Here is a 14,307-nt window from a genome sequence, read left to right as displayed (position 1 = left end):
TTTTACTAATTACTTTAATATTTTAGTTACAAATAGTTACAACTTTAAAATAAATAAGCTACCTACGAGTTAAAGAGAAGGAAGATTATAAAAGCCCCTTTTTATTGTCTATAATTCGAAGTAACTTCGCTTTGTTGTATTTGGTTTTTTTCATAACTATAAATCTTTCTCAAATATTATTTCAATACAAGGCAAGTTAACCTTGTCAAAGGGACTTAAGATAAATGCTTTAACTTATCCATGGTAAATCTTCTGCGTTGGTGGCAAGTGACGATCAGGGGCGTAAGTCGGCACAGCATCAGGTGGCGGTGGACTAGGCAGCTCCGCCAGTTTTTGAGTAAGCCAAAACAGGAAGTACACAAACATACCCATACCTTAAATCATTTTTTTTAAATATAGGTTTGTTGAAAATAACATTTTCTTAGTCTCAGTACCCTTGGCACAAACTTTTCGGAAGCTCTCAATTAGTTGCTTTGTATAAAATGAATTGCTTCTAATTTATAACGTTAACTAATAACGAATGAAAACGAAGAAATTAATTAATTAAGAACAAATTTTGGGTCGCTAGGATGATCCCATCTCTCTACAATGTGTGGGAGACCACAAAGCCTCCAATTATTTATAGGCCCTTAATATAAAAATAAGTTTAGTTCTGAATGAAAAAAATTTTTTACGAACAAACGGCAGAAATATCATAAAAATTAAAACATAATTTACAAACAATTACGGTAAAGACAAAGTGTGTTCTTTGTCGAAAATTGACAGTTAACGCTTATCACAATTATAATTTTAAATACTCACCGACCATAATGATTATCCGTCAATCGATAACGCAATTCTGCAGCAAAGTGAAAGAACGTTTACACTTACAAAATTGTTTACTCCCAGAAAAGCAAACATCCTAAATTCCACAATAACTCACTTTACGAGTAAAATAATTGCCAGTATCGATAAATTTGTTTCGATATTTTAAAAAAAATGTGGATATAAACGTGAAATTATCTAATATACATAATATAACTCGACATTTCCAGAGCTTTGGAGAAATTTCGAGAATTGAGAGATGATCTTTTGTATCCACAAAATCCATATTTTTCACCCGGTTTATATATATTTACGTATTGTCTACGTACTAATTGTACAAAAGTAAATTTCCAAGGGACAATTACTAAGTATTTACACCAAAATTCAAAATGGTACAAATACTTTTTTGAATAGTATAACATGACCTTATTTTACAGGTCAGTAAAGCATTTAAATATACAATTAATTATATGGGTTGACCTTTCACAATTTTATAGCAAATAATTTTAGAGTAAACACTTTACGTGTTCGGACCATAAAAATAAACTTATTATATGCTTAAAATTTTATTAAGATCTTAATCCTAAAAATAAGGTTTTACCATGTTGTCATACTACTTATATATTTAGTTTATACTTAATCTTCATAACCAGTGGCTATGTGCATGGCACATTTTCAGCGACTCACTTGATGTTATGCGAAAATTTGAAAATTTTATATTATGACGGGGACTTTCTCTATTTGTTATAACAAGCTACAATGGAACTATTGAGGGTCGTAGGAGTGACAAAGAAATATAAAAAAACAACGTGTGATTCGGTTATGTTGCTTTTTACTATCAATTTGGATGTATGTGTACATATGAATTCGAGGAAAATAAAGGAATAATTATGTAATGTTTAATATATATCCTACATCGCAGTATTCGTTACGAACAAACATTACTTACTTATACGGAAATAATCCTTTACTACTCATAAATTTTTGTTCGATCGCTCCCGAGATACCGAGCACTACAATGCGCGACGAAACGTAAGTCTATATAATTGAAACGATTTAAATAAAATACACTAGCTAATAATCACTTCGAACGTTATTTGCAAAATATCAAATACTGCATAAATCTAACTGTACAGACGCGTACGCATCAAAGAAACATCGATACATTACAAAGATCTCACGGCCGACGCATACTCACTGCATAGTAAAATCGGTGAAAAATTCGCGATTAAAAACCTAAAATTCACATACTGAAAGTCTAAAAATATAATAGATTCCAAATGTCTATACACTGCGCTCGACGCTTACAATAGTATACGTAAACGGACTCACGCGGAGGCTCACACGAAGACTTTGGCGAGGCCGTCGGCGCCCGCGCTGGCGATGTACGGCCGGACCGGGTGGAAGGCCACGTCCAGGATGCCCTCGTCGAACTTCTTGCGGTGGGCCGTGATCTCCTGCACGCAGGTCTTCGTGTCGAGGTTCCATAGGCGCACGGAGCAGTCGTGCGAGCCCGACAGCAGGAACAGCCCGTTGGGGTCCAGGGCCAGTCCCGTCACGGCGTCCAGGTGCGCCACCATCGCGTGGGCGCAGCGCCCCGACACGGCGTCCCAGAAGCGTATATGGCGGTCCTCGTGCGCCGTCACCAGGACGGGCAGCGTCGGGTGCGAGCGCACGCGCGTCGTCGGCGACGAGCACGACACGCGCAGGACCACCTGAGGCAATCGCCAATTAACCAAATTATTTGCACGAGGAATATTAATATTTGGTTTATCATAATTAGGTACAGCACAACCTTAACAGGTAGACCATACTGCTATACACTTTTTTTTTAACTTTTAAAGAAAATATCCATCATGATGTTCGTGTAACTATAAATGAATACGCAGATTCAAACACATTCTTCAACTCACACTCACACAAAAATTACGGAACGGACGGAAACGACCACACATTTTGTTAATCTTATATACATATTGCACTGACAGGTACATACGTCAACTATAGATAATATATCAAACTCGTGTTATGTGTGCTTAGTGACTTGTTCTGCCCTGAACACAAGACTCACCTGTGCGGTCTCAAGGTCATACAACAGCAGCGTGCCATCATTGTAGGCGACGGCGGCTCGAGTGGCTGCATCTGCAAAGTCAGCAGCAGCTGGATCTCCAGCGGTGGTGTCATCGCGCAGGGTGGCCAGCAGAGGGCGCGGTGCCCTGGGAGACCAGAGGCGAGCCGTGCCGTCTGCCGAGGCAGACAACAGGCGCCCGTGAGAACTGGCCAGGGACCAGATCGCGTCCGTGTGGTCCCGGAGTACGGGGCCCTATAAGACAATACGGTCATAAAGACGGATACATTTTTATATAGTTAACGCAGCCGATAACATCGCTACATAAGATAGTACAATTCAAAAGATATAAGAACTTGACAAAATATAAGCCAAAAATCATTTACGTTCATCGCTACTCATATAGATAGAGAAATAAGTGTTTAAAGAATATTTTAAAGGAAGATAATAAGAAAGCTAAAAAGTCATATTGAATCTTAGTTTTGAACAGAATTAAAAAGGACAATAACTTCAGAGGGATTTTTTGTAAACATATTAAACCAAATAGAACATATTTTGAACATTATCTTACCTGCACAGCAGCATCATAAGGATCATATGGGTCGGCCGTGGCAGATGGGAGATTCCATACACGTATTGTTCCATCTTTGCCCGCAGAGAAACATTCTTCTGACCTGGGAGCTCCCATAGCCAGACACAAGACTGGGCCACTGTGGGCCCGGAAGGTGTACAGCGGTTCCACATCCAGCCCTGCAGACTTCTTAGCCGGGACCGTTCTTTGAAGGTTCCACAGCTTAAGAGTGTGATCTTCAGATGCTGTCACTAAAGCCGCTTCGTTTGGGTGGAAGGCTACAGCGCGTACCTGGAATACCGTGCGAATTATACAAAATATTAGAAAGAATCTGTTTGCAGCATCTCTGGAACTACTCAACCATTTCGCTCAAAAATCTACCAGCTTATAACCACATTCTGACATAGGCAGCAGGAATGTACTCAATTGGAATAAATTTTGAAGTGACGGTTTTGCATGATTTCATTAAGCCACATCTCACCTAACATCAGGTGGGATTGTGGGATGTCCAGTTATGCACAATTTACATTTTTTTTTTCTTCAATATATGGTACAAAAAATAGAAAAATCCGTAATAATCAATATAATAGAAACGTAAAACGTACGTAACGTACGCTCGAAAGTTTTAAGTCCGCCGATTGCCCTTCAATGAATTTATCTTTGTAATTGTACTGATTTTTCTACGAAATGTTAACTAAATAAATAAAATACAATTCACTTTGTATTGTCTTTTGTTAAAATAGCTTTTACACATTAAGAAAAACACTTTTTGAACGGATTAAAGTTATGTATTATGAGTAAGTATTAGAAGTAAGTAATATAAGTTTATGTTAGTTTAGTTTTAGTTTTAATTATAATACATAGCTTTAATCCGTTCAAAACACGTTTTTCTTAACAATTCACTTTTTCAAAAATTACTTTTAGGCTTTCTACTAACGTTTTTTAATAGAGAAAAGGCCGAAAGTAGTATTAGCCAATAAATCGAACTCAATACGAAACATTATAAACTAACTAAAACTTAGTGGTCATTAAGTATTTTTTTTATACAACGTTGAGCCTGCAAATGGACAGGAGGCTCATCTGATGTTAATTTATACCGCCGCCCATTGACACTCTAAATGTCAGAGGGCTCGCGAGTGCGTTGCCGGCCTTTTAAGAAATGGTACGCTCTTTTTAAGGACTAAGTCAAATTGGTTCGGAAATTCAGTGGACAGCTGGGTCCACATAGTGGTGGTGCGCGGCAAAAATTCCAAATGTAGCCACGCAAATCAAAAATAACAAAAGCACCCACGTCATCACAGCCTCTGAACACTTACCCCATCAAAATGCGAGCGCAGTGTATACTTGGGGTTCCACGTCTTCCTGAAGGACTCCTTGCTAGCCCCAGCCACATCGTAGGCTTCTGGCTCATTGCTCACAGTCAGTTGAGCGAGTTCCCCCAACGCTAAAGGCTTCTCATCGGCTTCGCCAGCCGGCCCGCTGGTGGAACTGCCACTTGGAAACTTCACTGGAATTGTTATAGCGATACCGGTAAGTATTTATTTTTAATACAGCTTGATATCTTTACTAGCAAGGATGATTCAAGTATAGCATGAATTTATCTGTTTAGGACTTAACTAATTTTTTTTTAGTAACATACAATATGCTACTTTATGTATAAATAACAGCATTTGACGGCTATCTTCTTCTTACTATATTAAATATTTTTAACGTACGCGCGAATACTTCATTATATAACAAAACACCTGTTGGATAAAAATGATTGAAACGTCGAGTAAAAATATTACAATCATACAAAAAGGTTGATTTTTCTATAGAAAATTGGCCGTCTGGGTTCCAAAATTCAACTTTGTAGGTCATCTGTAAGTGGATTAGTTTATTGATCTCTATAGTTATACATTTCATTTGGCGATTTCGAAACGTCAATATTTATATAACTGAGGTATGTTTATAAAATTTTATAAACTCAATGCCCGTGTTTAGGTAGAGACATATCAAGTTAAATTCTAATAAGCTATCTGATAGTATCTAATATAACGTGTTATTAAGAGTAATCTATATGAAAAATGGCTATAAGAAGCGTTATAAAGTAAAATAAATTGAAAATTATTCTTAATGTACGAAAATCTCTAGTATTAAAAATATAGATTTTTATACATTACGTCACGTGACACAACGATCAGGATGAGTGACGTAGCATGATTGAAAATAGTAGTGTTTCGCCGGAGACTATTTTTAAATGAAATATATGAATTTGATTAATTTAACAAAAATCGCAGAATGATAAGTACCACATGAAACACATGACGTTTGTTTACGTATTTACAAACATGGTATGTTACAGGGTCTGTAATAGTTATTAAAATCCTATCAACTAGACTTGTAATGTCTAAAATATGCTGGATACGCCGCCGTCCGACAAAAATTTTGAATCTAAAGAATAGATTCAAAATTTTTGTAACTAATAACTGATCCAACCTTTAGAAAAATCAAACTAAACAGTTAACAACTTTAGTCGGCGGTCATCTAAAAACAAAGTAACCTAGAGTTTTTCATTCAGTAACGTGTCAATATTTACAATTAACATACAATGTATCAAAAAAAAATACCAGCACAATACATAAAACCATATATGTGTGCTTAAAAGCTTAGTTATACCACAAATATCACTGTACAGGTGGCTATAACACATTTCAGGTAAATTTTAACAATGGAAAACGAATGGGTACTGCCCAATTTTCGTAATCCAAAATATGCTGCTATATCGGAAAAAAACATGAATTTGATGGTATTTTACAAAACATTACTATATTCACATCATTTTAAAGTTTTATAATGCTCCATCCCTTTACATTTAGTTTTAGTTTTTTTTCGTCATAAAATAATTGATAATGCCAATAATTATCATGACATTTTATTTTTCATTAGCACCTATTTGTTAATTACATCATCATAGAATTTTTTTAAATTATTATTAAACAATTACGTGTATTCCAGGAACTGGTTACATAATAATATCGACTTACCAACATATTCATCTCCCTGTCCACCGCCATCTGCTTCTGTCTCGGTGAGCAGATTAAGTTCATTGAGGACTTCTTCAGCTTCGTGGTCCACTTCTTCACCTTGAAACATTGCTTATGAATTTCTAGCATCAACAAATCTCAAATTAATTTTTAGTAAAACTTTATTAGAGATTTTTCTTACTGTTGAAATCAAATTTAAGTGTTATTTGTAACATCAACTAAATAGTAAATCTTATTGATGCCAGAGTAATTCGTTAGACCCTTAGGGGTAAGATTCAGAAATGCGACATTGTATAATCAAAATCCTATACATTTTTGACATACTGCATCACACATTTTCATAAAACCTGTATCTTACTGATATGTTTATTAAATTAAGTATTTCTATTATACATTCGCTTTAAAAGAAAAAAAAACTATATTTGTGTAACTTCTCAACAGTCCTGTCACCCTAAGATACATTTACTCAATAAACTGTGTGCTAATTAATAATAAAAAAGACTCCTGGACAATCTATTATTAGAAAAACTGGAGAAATCATAAAATATTTATAAGCTTTCTCTTGACTGTTATCACATATATGAATATTCACCTAAGTAATGTTAAAAGGTAATACATATAAATTTGCAATATTAAAACTATGTTGAAAAATATCCTGACATTAAGAATGCTACAGGCAGACTACATTGACTCATGATAATATAAAACCCTTCAAAATTAAGAATCTGTTCATTAACAAAAATTTTGAAATTACTATAATTTTTTATAGATTTTACATATAGATTATTCACATTTTGACATTTCTTTTCTTTTAAGAATATATCTGAGTTCTAATCTAAGTAAAAATAACTGCTTATTTATATTGCTGGTTACTTCTTATTTGGTGAAATTAGCAACAGACGCAGTAATTGGGTGGTCATGGACCTGAATTCACATCAATAAAATGGTTATAAGGCACAAGAACCTCATGATCTTGAACTCTTAAAAATCATAAATCATACTGGATAAAACATTGCAATACAAGTATTATGCAATATCTCAATATATTTCTTCCAACAATACAACATACCCTGTTTCATTTGAGTGTGGTGAGCTTGTTTGGCATCTATATCCTCAATTTCGTCCATATCCATTTCTTGGTTTGCCAAGAATTCGAAATTTGCAAAGACCGCATTTTCTTGTACAGACAGGCCTTCTTCATTGTATCCACCAGATACAGCACCCTTGCATTGTTGGTCTTTGCCACCTAAAATATTGTATATTGTTTTTATTTAAGCTATTATGGATTCTTACATTTATGAATAGAATGCGAATTTTGTGTTCATCTTCTACCAGTCTAAAAGAAAACATAAAAGACAAGTGTTCTTTAGAAATTATAATTGTGTCTTTAATAAAAAAAAATCTTCCAAGCCAACTTCTTTCTTCTTTTTTAGCAACTAAGAATATTTTGTCTATAAACATACATAAAACTATATAAAAGGACTGGACTGGTTTGAACATACCATAGTCATACATCATCATTTTACGTCCGAGGGCAGTATTTGTAGAGTAATGATGTTTGTCACAATTCCTATAATTGGATTCTTCTGATTGTTCTTCATTATTCACTCCGAGTAAAGTCCTCACTCGATTAGAACGAATATCAAGTATTGTGTCTGTATAGCCTATTTCCTGTTAACCAAAAACCATTATCAATCAAATATTAAAGATTAAAACACAATATTTTTGTTTTTAGTTCTAAATGTGTGCTTTATGTGTGTTTTGATTTTGACCCCAACAATTTTATCAATTAACCAATTTTTTTGTCTAACTTATTATCAATTGGATGTAAAGAACCTAAATCAGAACTTGAATAGGTTATATTTAGTAATAATTGGATTAGGTATATATAGTACTTGGTCATTTTAATATTTTATAATGAATTAAACAATAGTTATTTTTGAGACTACTCAATTTATAGCTTTAAAGTAAATAATTAGTACATTATAAACAACATTATAGGAAAACAAGCAAATAAATCTACTATCTCAAATGACATATTTCAATGATTTCCTAAAAAAATTAACACTTTAATGACATTTGGGTTAAATGGATAATTAACAGACATAGATATCCAATATCGAATTAAATGTCATCAGCATAATAAAAAAATCCTAACTACAAATAAAAGGTCCCATAAGTTTTACAAATAAGGCATGCACAACAGTGTTTCAAATATGGTACAACATGAATTAAATATTCAAGTCACAAACCTGCAGGTACTGTTTGATGAGTTGACGGCCCTGCTTCCATTGAGCTCTCTCAGCTGGGTCTGGTTCAACTGGAGGTTCTTCTGGTGGCGGCCGCATATCTCCCTGTTGCAGCTCCACACCATATTTTAACTTATGAAATTTTCCTCTCTCCTGTTTCAATGCATACTCAAGCATTTTGATCCGTCTTACTAGATCATTTTTTAAATTCTCTTGACCTTTCCTCTCACCCTGGAGGAAGGCAATTCTTGCCTGTGAGAGAATAACAAAAACATTGTCTAGTATTCTTAATAAAATGTATATAAGAACCAAAAACGAGAAAAGATATGGAATACAAAAGGCAAATTACATTCTAAATATATTTTATAAAACTAAACATTATCTTTCCTTATAACTAAGATCAGTTAAAATATGATAAACCTTGTTTATTAGCAAATATTGACATCACATTAAGACAAAAGAGTAAGTAAAAATTTCCAATTAGTAAACCATTAAATTTTAATGTATTTATTTTATTTAATGTAAATATATTCTATTATACTATAGGTGTTGCAGTAAACAGATCTCCAAATGCATGCAATATCAAAAATAATGAAAGCAAAAATTTAAAGGTATTTACGAAATTTATCAATGAAGAGCATAAAGCAGTGTGCACGTTTTAATTAATTATGGAACATTCTGCTAAAAAATCAATAATTAGTTTAAAAATAATACCTCAAACTCAGCTCTATCCACCTCCCATTGTGATCTCTCTAGTTCGAATCTCGCCCATTCATGTTGGATAAAATGCAAAATGCCCGGTATTGAATATTGGACACTTTGACTAGATTCTTCATTTTGTTTATTATTTACACTAACTCCTATTTCAGATCCCACTTGCCCTCCGTTGTGATGAGAAACGGAGCTATCATCCATGGCTGTAGGGATTTTCATGACATGGCCACCATTACCGTACTTGTCACAGACCTATCAAGTGCTTCACTTTACTACACGGAACCAATACTAAAACACCATTTTAATTTTAAGTCTAATGTTAACGACGGTGAAACCACCTAAAACCCTTTTTTTGCCAAGAATTCATGTATGACAAAAATTATTGCATGACGGAATACAAAAGTCGAAACGACGTCCGTCTACCGATCATTGCCTATATATTTTTTAATATTGGTATTACCATTTTATTTTTATCTGACTTACACAGACAATATTCTGTGACAGATAGTATAAAATATTTTCCAAACCTACAATTCGTAGCAGCAAGGATTTAGTCGAATTGTAGCAAATAATTGTGCTATGTAATTTATGGACTTGTACTAATCCTATGATCTATATATATATTTGACGTACATTTGTGTAGCCATGTACACCACAGACCAAAGGTAAACATTTTCTGTGTTATTATTTGGGTTTGAATTAGGAGAAACTTGAATACTAATGAACAATAACAACATTTATTCCAGGGAAACAATGAATTTTGAGCTTCTTAAATTACATTTTTACTTCAAAAATGGTGATTGATTATTTGATTTAGATTCTTAGGAAAACCAAGATATAATTACTATATTTTGCCTGGACATGGTACTATCATCACCACACTATTGGTGTGTACCCTCTTCTGGGAGGCCAAAAGCAACAATTACTTGCAAAGTTAATCTTCTTTTCCAAGTATTCATCACAATACAATTTGATATGTAAACTATTTTTTTTACTGATTAGGCTCATCAATTTTACAGTCGAAGACAGCCTTGCCTGGAGCTTACTAAAGGCAAGGCTGTCCATGTAAATATATAGTAATAATTTAATCCAGTCTTAACTGGATAAAATCATTACTATTACATTTTATCTTAAATAAAAATATTTTCATTATCAAAGGTGTTAGGACATCTATACAATATTTGAATTAAAATAATCAACTTACCAAATTAATTTTATTGTATTTTCAGTGAGAAATAATGAAAATCTTAAAAAAGCAAAATGTATTTATTGTTTCATATTTATAATAATCGTGACTTTGTACCTTAAAAATCAATACACAGGAATGATAGAACTTCAAGTGCTAAACTAATATTTAACACGCACAACTAAGATGTTATCAGGTTTGAAGTGTTAAATAAAATTTTGAATTAATTTGATTTCTTCGAGCTTTTTGATGCTGAACGAGATCTTGATCTAGACACAGACCTTCCCTTGGAACGAGATCTATCACGGGAGCGAGAACGGGAACGGCTGCGAGACCTGGACCTGGATCTTGGCGAACGGGAACGAGTGCGAAGTCGGGACCTGGAGCGGCTGAAATCATATGGGTAATTCATTTTAGAATTTGATGAAATCAATGGTGCTGTAATTTCTTAAGCATAAAATACCCCTATCAATAGTAATAGTTTAACCACTGTTACAAAAACATTAATATTTATCAAAGAACTTGGCGTGAAAGAAAAACCTTACAGCATGAATTTTGAAAAAGGTGGCAAAAGTATACCCTGACTTTTTATTAAATCCATAATTGTAAGGAATTGTTTCGTTGAACATAATATCAAACTGCAACAGAGCAGTTCTTTACATGTTTACTCTTCAGTGCTCATTGAAATTATCTGGTAAATAAACAACCAATTGTCATCTAGTTAATCTGCTCTCAAGTCAGATACCATGATAATAATGTGTAACTCACTGAGTGCACGCAGTGATTACTTAAGTCGTGACGCGACGCGCAGTTAGTACGCTATACTCAATGCAGTTCTCGACAAGTGATGCGTGCACGTAGGTTGTAACGAGGTTCGCAGAGCGAAGTTACTGTAGTAGCCAACATTAACGCAGAACACGCAGCGAAGTGAAAGCTACGTTGCGCAGACAATAAGTAGTGCAGACACTGAAGAGTTTGATCTCGGCGCACAGGCCAATGATAACCTATAACATAGTTATCATTGGTATATGTGAATGCAAATGAATGTTATGGAATCCTTTTAAATTTAAGTACACTTTTTGTTTAGTACCAGATTCCATGACAATATTCATTAAAACTAACTTCCAACAACTCAAATCACCTGCGTCTACGACGACGGCTGCAGTCTCTAGCATAATGACCACGGTCCCCACAATCATAGCAGCGGTCATCATAGGGACGAGGCGGAAGTCTAGAGCGCGGCGGCGGCCCTCGTCCACTGTATCCTCGGCCACCGTTGGACAGCTCCACTCGAGCCCTCCGCCCACAGATTGTACGCCCATCTAACCCTCGTATCTATATTGAAAAGAAAATATTTTATAACAGGAAAACATAAGAAATGCTTCACAGATTCAAAACTGAATGCTTACCGCATCTTCAGCATCGCGAGGATCTTCGAATTCAACAAAAGCAAATCCTGGCGGATTCCTCGCTACCCAGACATTCCTTAAAGGACCGTAGTAAGAAAAAGCATCTTCAAGTTCCGGTTTACTAGCGTTGTTGCCTAGATCACCAACGTATATTTTACAATCACCGTACCGTGACATGATTATCTAAAAAATTAAATCTTAATAAGTACACTGTTTCTTTAGGTACAAACTAACAAATATACCACTTTCAAATTACAGCAATCAAAGATGCGTCGTAATGGCTGTCGCCACACACCGGTTATTTTAATATTTATGATGATAGATACTTACAAAAATTACACAAGCGTCACACTTCTACAACATTTGTTTGTGTTTGTTATAAAGTAAACACCCATGCAAAGGAATAAAGCAAAATTTAACTCTACCAAGCACACATTTATTACCAATGCGTACCGCGTTTGCTTCGGCGTTTGACAAAATGGCCGCAGTTAGTGATGCCAACTTATACCGAATTTTCCCCTTAGAACCAAATTCAAATGCCCCTAAATATCGATTAAAATCCAAAAAGTGGACACTCAGATTGTGAAAAAAATTAAAATATGAATTAAAAAATAATTGAATTAGTATTAAATAGCTGTTATTTCTATTTTAGAGTAGCAGTCTTATATATGCTTGGAGTTTATATTTCGTTTAGTTTGTTAGTTTGGTTTGATGCTTAATATGAATTGTAAAGAATTGACCGTTTTTTAGGACAGAAAATTCAAATACCTCCTAAATATATAACATCTTGATGCCGCCCAAATTTGGGGAACTTGATTTACCCAATTTTAGGAGTTGGCATCACTGCGGTCAGTATGCCAACTCCTACTGAATGTTCCCCCTAGGACCAACCTCAAATACCCCTAAATATCGATTTAAACACTAAAGTGGTTGTTGTACACACAGAAGTAATTTCAAATATGCATTTTGAAATACAATAAATTAGTATAAAATAGCTGTTATTACAATTTTATATTTGGTTTAGTTTTTGGTTGGGTTCGAGGCTTAATATAAATTATATAGAATCGTGTGTTTAAAAAAAACCTTTCTTAAATAAATTATTACAGTAACTTAATACAACAGTGAACTTATTAATACAACATTTAAACTAACATTTAAGTTAACATATAAACAAAACAAGAAAACATAAAACCTAAACCTTTATTATTTATAACAAATTATAGATAATGCAAACCTTGTGAATTCAGCCAGTACAACTACTTCGTAATCTCACGTTCAATAGTATTCATGGTGCCTAAGACGCATTAATGGCGCTTCCCTATAGTAAATTTGTACGCGACACTGCTAGCAAAATTGCAAGCGCTTACCACGCCGAGGGTGATTATTTGGCACTCGCAGCCCCAGTCCCTCCAACAATTCCGCATTACATTTCCCTAAGACCCTATCTGTAAGGACCTTAAATAATAATATATTTTAAATATTCGAAATACATATTACTTCGAAGAATCTTCCATTGAGGCCCTTATGAGGACGTTATGTTAGTTTTAAACATATAAACGTTTATTAAAAATATTGCTGTATAAAAAATTTACTTATAACTTTTCTCTGTCTGTGGTAATGTAGAATGCACCAAATCATATAATCCCGGGGGCGATACCGTTCCTTAGTGAAGGCTGGAGCTTTTCGTGGGGGTGGTAGCTGGTTCAAAGGCAAATGGGGGGAGCTATGTCAGTCTAGGGGGCGATCGCGCCATACCTGTCATTAGAAATTTAGTACAATAAAATAATTTAAAATTCTATATTGATGAAAAAACATATTCTCTAGCCGTCTAAGATCTTATTATTATAAACGGTGAAACCTCTTATTCTTTATGGAAAGCTTCCATACGGGAGCTTTCAAATTATTGAGAAAGCTACTGCAGAAAAAACTATAAAGTTGAAAAAGAGTTACTAAGAAAAATGTTAACTTAAAATAACATCATTTGTATCAAATTAACAAAAATTATAGCCACCCAATAGCTTATGGTGGCCATATACGCTACGAGAAATCGTTACGATCAGACTACAGTTCGAACGGTGCAGTTTATCGTAGCTGGCATACAAGCTATACACGCTACGAGAAATCGTTGCGATCAGACGGTACAATAAGCGGCGCCGACGCACACGTGTCAGTGATGGCTTCGACGGACGACGGTTTAGCAAATATTGGATTTATATTCGCCCTGAAGGAAAAAAAAGTGAAGCGGAAAAACGTAGCATCTGGTGTAAAGAATGGCTAATA

At 34.6% G+C, this 14,307-nt stretch overlaps 2 protein-coding genes across 4 annotated transcripts; both read right to left on the bottom strand.

Annotated features, from left to right (window-relative positions):
- Nucleotides 1-9,865, bottom strand: LOC123717137 (striatin-4). 3 transcript variants are annotated; one of them, XM_045672972.1, is made up of 11 exons: nucleotides 9,433-9,865; nucleotides 8,722-8,970; nucleotides 7,972-8,140; nucleotides 7,539-7,715; nucleotides 6,470-6,568; nucleotides 4,760-4,950; nucleotides 3,444-3,734; nucleotides 2,876-3,127; nucleotides 2,137-2,519; nucleotides 802-838; nucleotides 1-374 (listed from the first exon to the last, which is right to left on the bottom strand). In XM_045672972.1, the coding sequence occupies exons 1-9, from the start codon at nucleotides 9,649-9,651 to the stop codon at nucleotides 2,145-2,147; spliced, it is 2,022 nt and encodes a 673-aa protein (XP_045528928.1). In that variant the 5' UTR covers nucleotides 9,652-9,865; the 3' UTR covers nucleotides 1-374; nucleotides 802-838; nucleotides 2,137-2,144. The 3 variants fall into 3 exon arrangements, with proteins under 3 accessions (XP_045528928.1, XP_045528930.1, XP_045528927.1); XM_045672974.1 differs by lacking the exon at nucleotides 802-838; XM_045672971.1 differs by lacking the exons at nucleotides 1-374; nucleotides 802-838 and having other exon boundaries at nucleotides 1,617-2,519.
- Nucleotides 9,866-10,684: 819 nt separating this feature from the next.
- LOC123717455 (serine/arginine-rich splicing factor 7-like) lies at nucleotides 10,685-12,518 on the bottom strand. Its single transcript, XM_045673444.1, has 4 exons — nucleotides 12,358-12,518; nucleotides 12,028-12,210; nucleotides 11,760-11,953; nucleotides 10,685-11,007 (listed from the first exon to the last, which is right to left on the bottom strand). The coding sequence occupies exons 2-4, from the start codon at nucleotides 12,202-12,204 to the stop codon at nucleotides 10,842-10,844; spliced, it is 537 nt and encodes a 178-aa protein (XP_045529400.1). The 5' UTR covers nucleotides 12,205-12,210; nucleotides 12,358-12,518; the 3' UTR covers nucleotides 10,685-10,841.
- Nucleotides 12,519-14,307: the final 1,789 nt, after the last annotated feature.

This window comes from Pieris brassicae, chromosome 12 (assembly GCF_905147105.1).
Source record: "Pieris brassicae chromosome 12, ilPieBrab1.1, whole genome shotgun sequence".
Taxonomy (NCBI): Eukaryota; Metazoa; Arthropoda; class Insecta; order Lepidoptera; family Pieridae; genus Pieris; species Pieris brassicae.
This window is presented reverse-complemented; position numbering and strand designations above follow the sequence as displayed.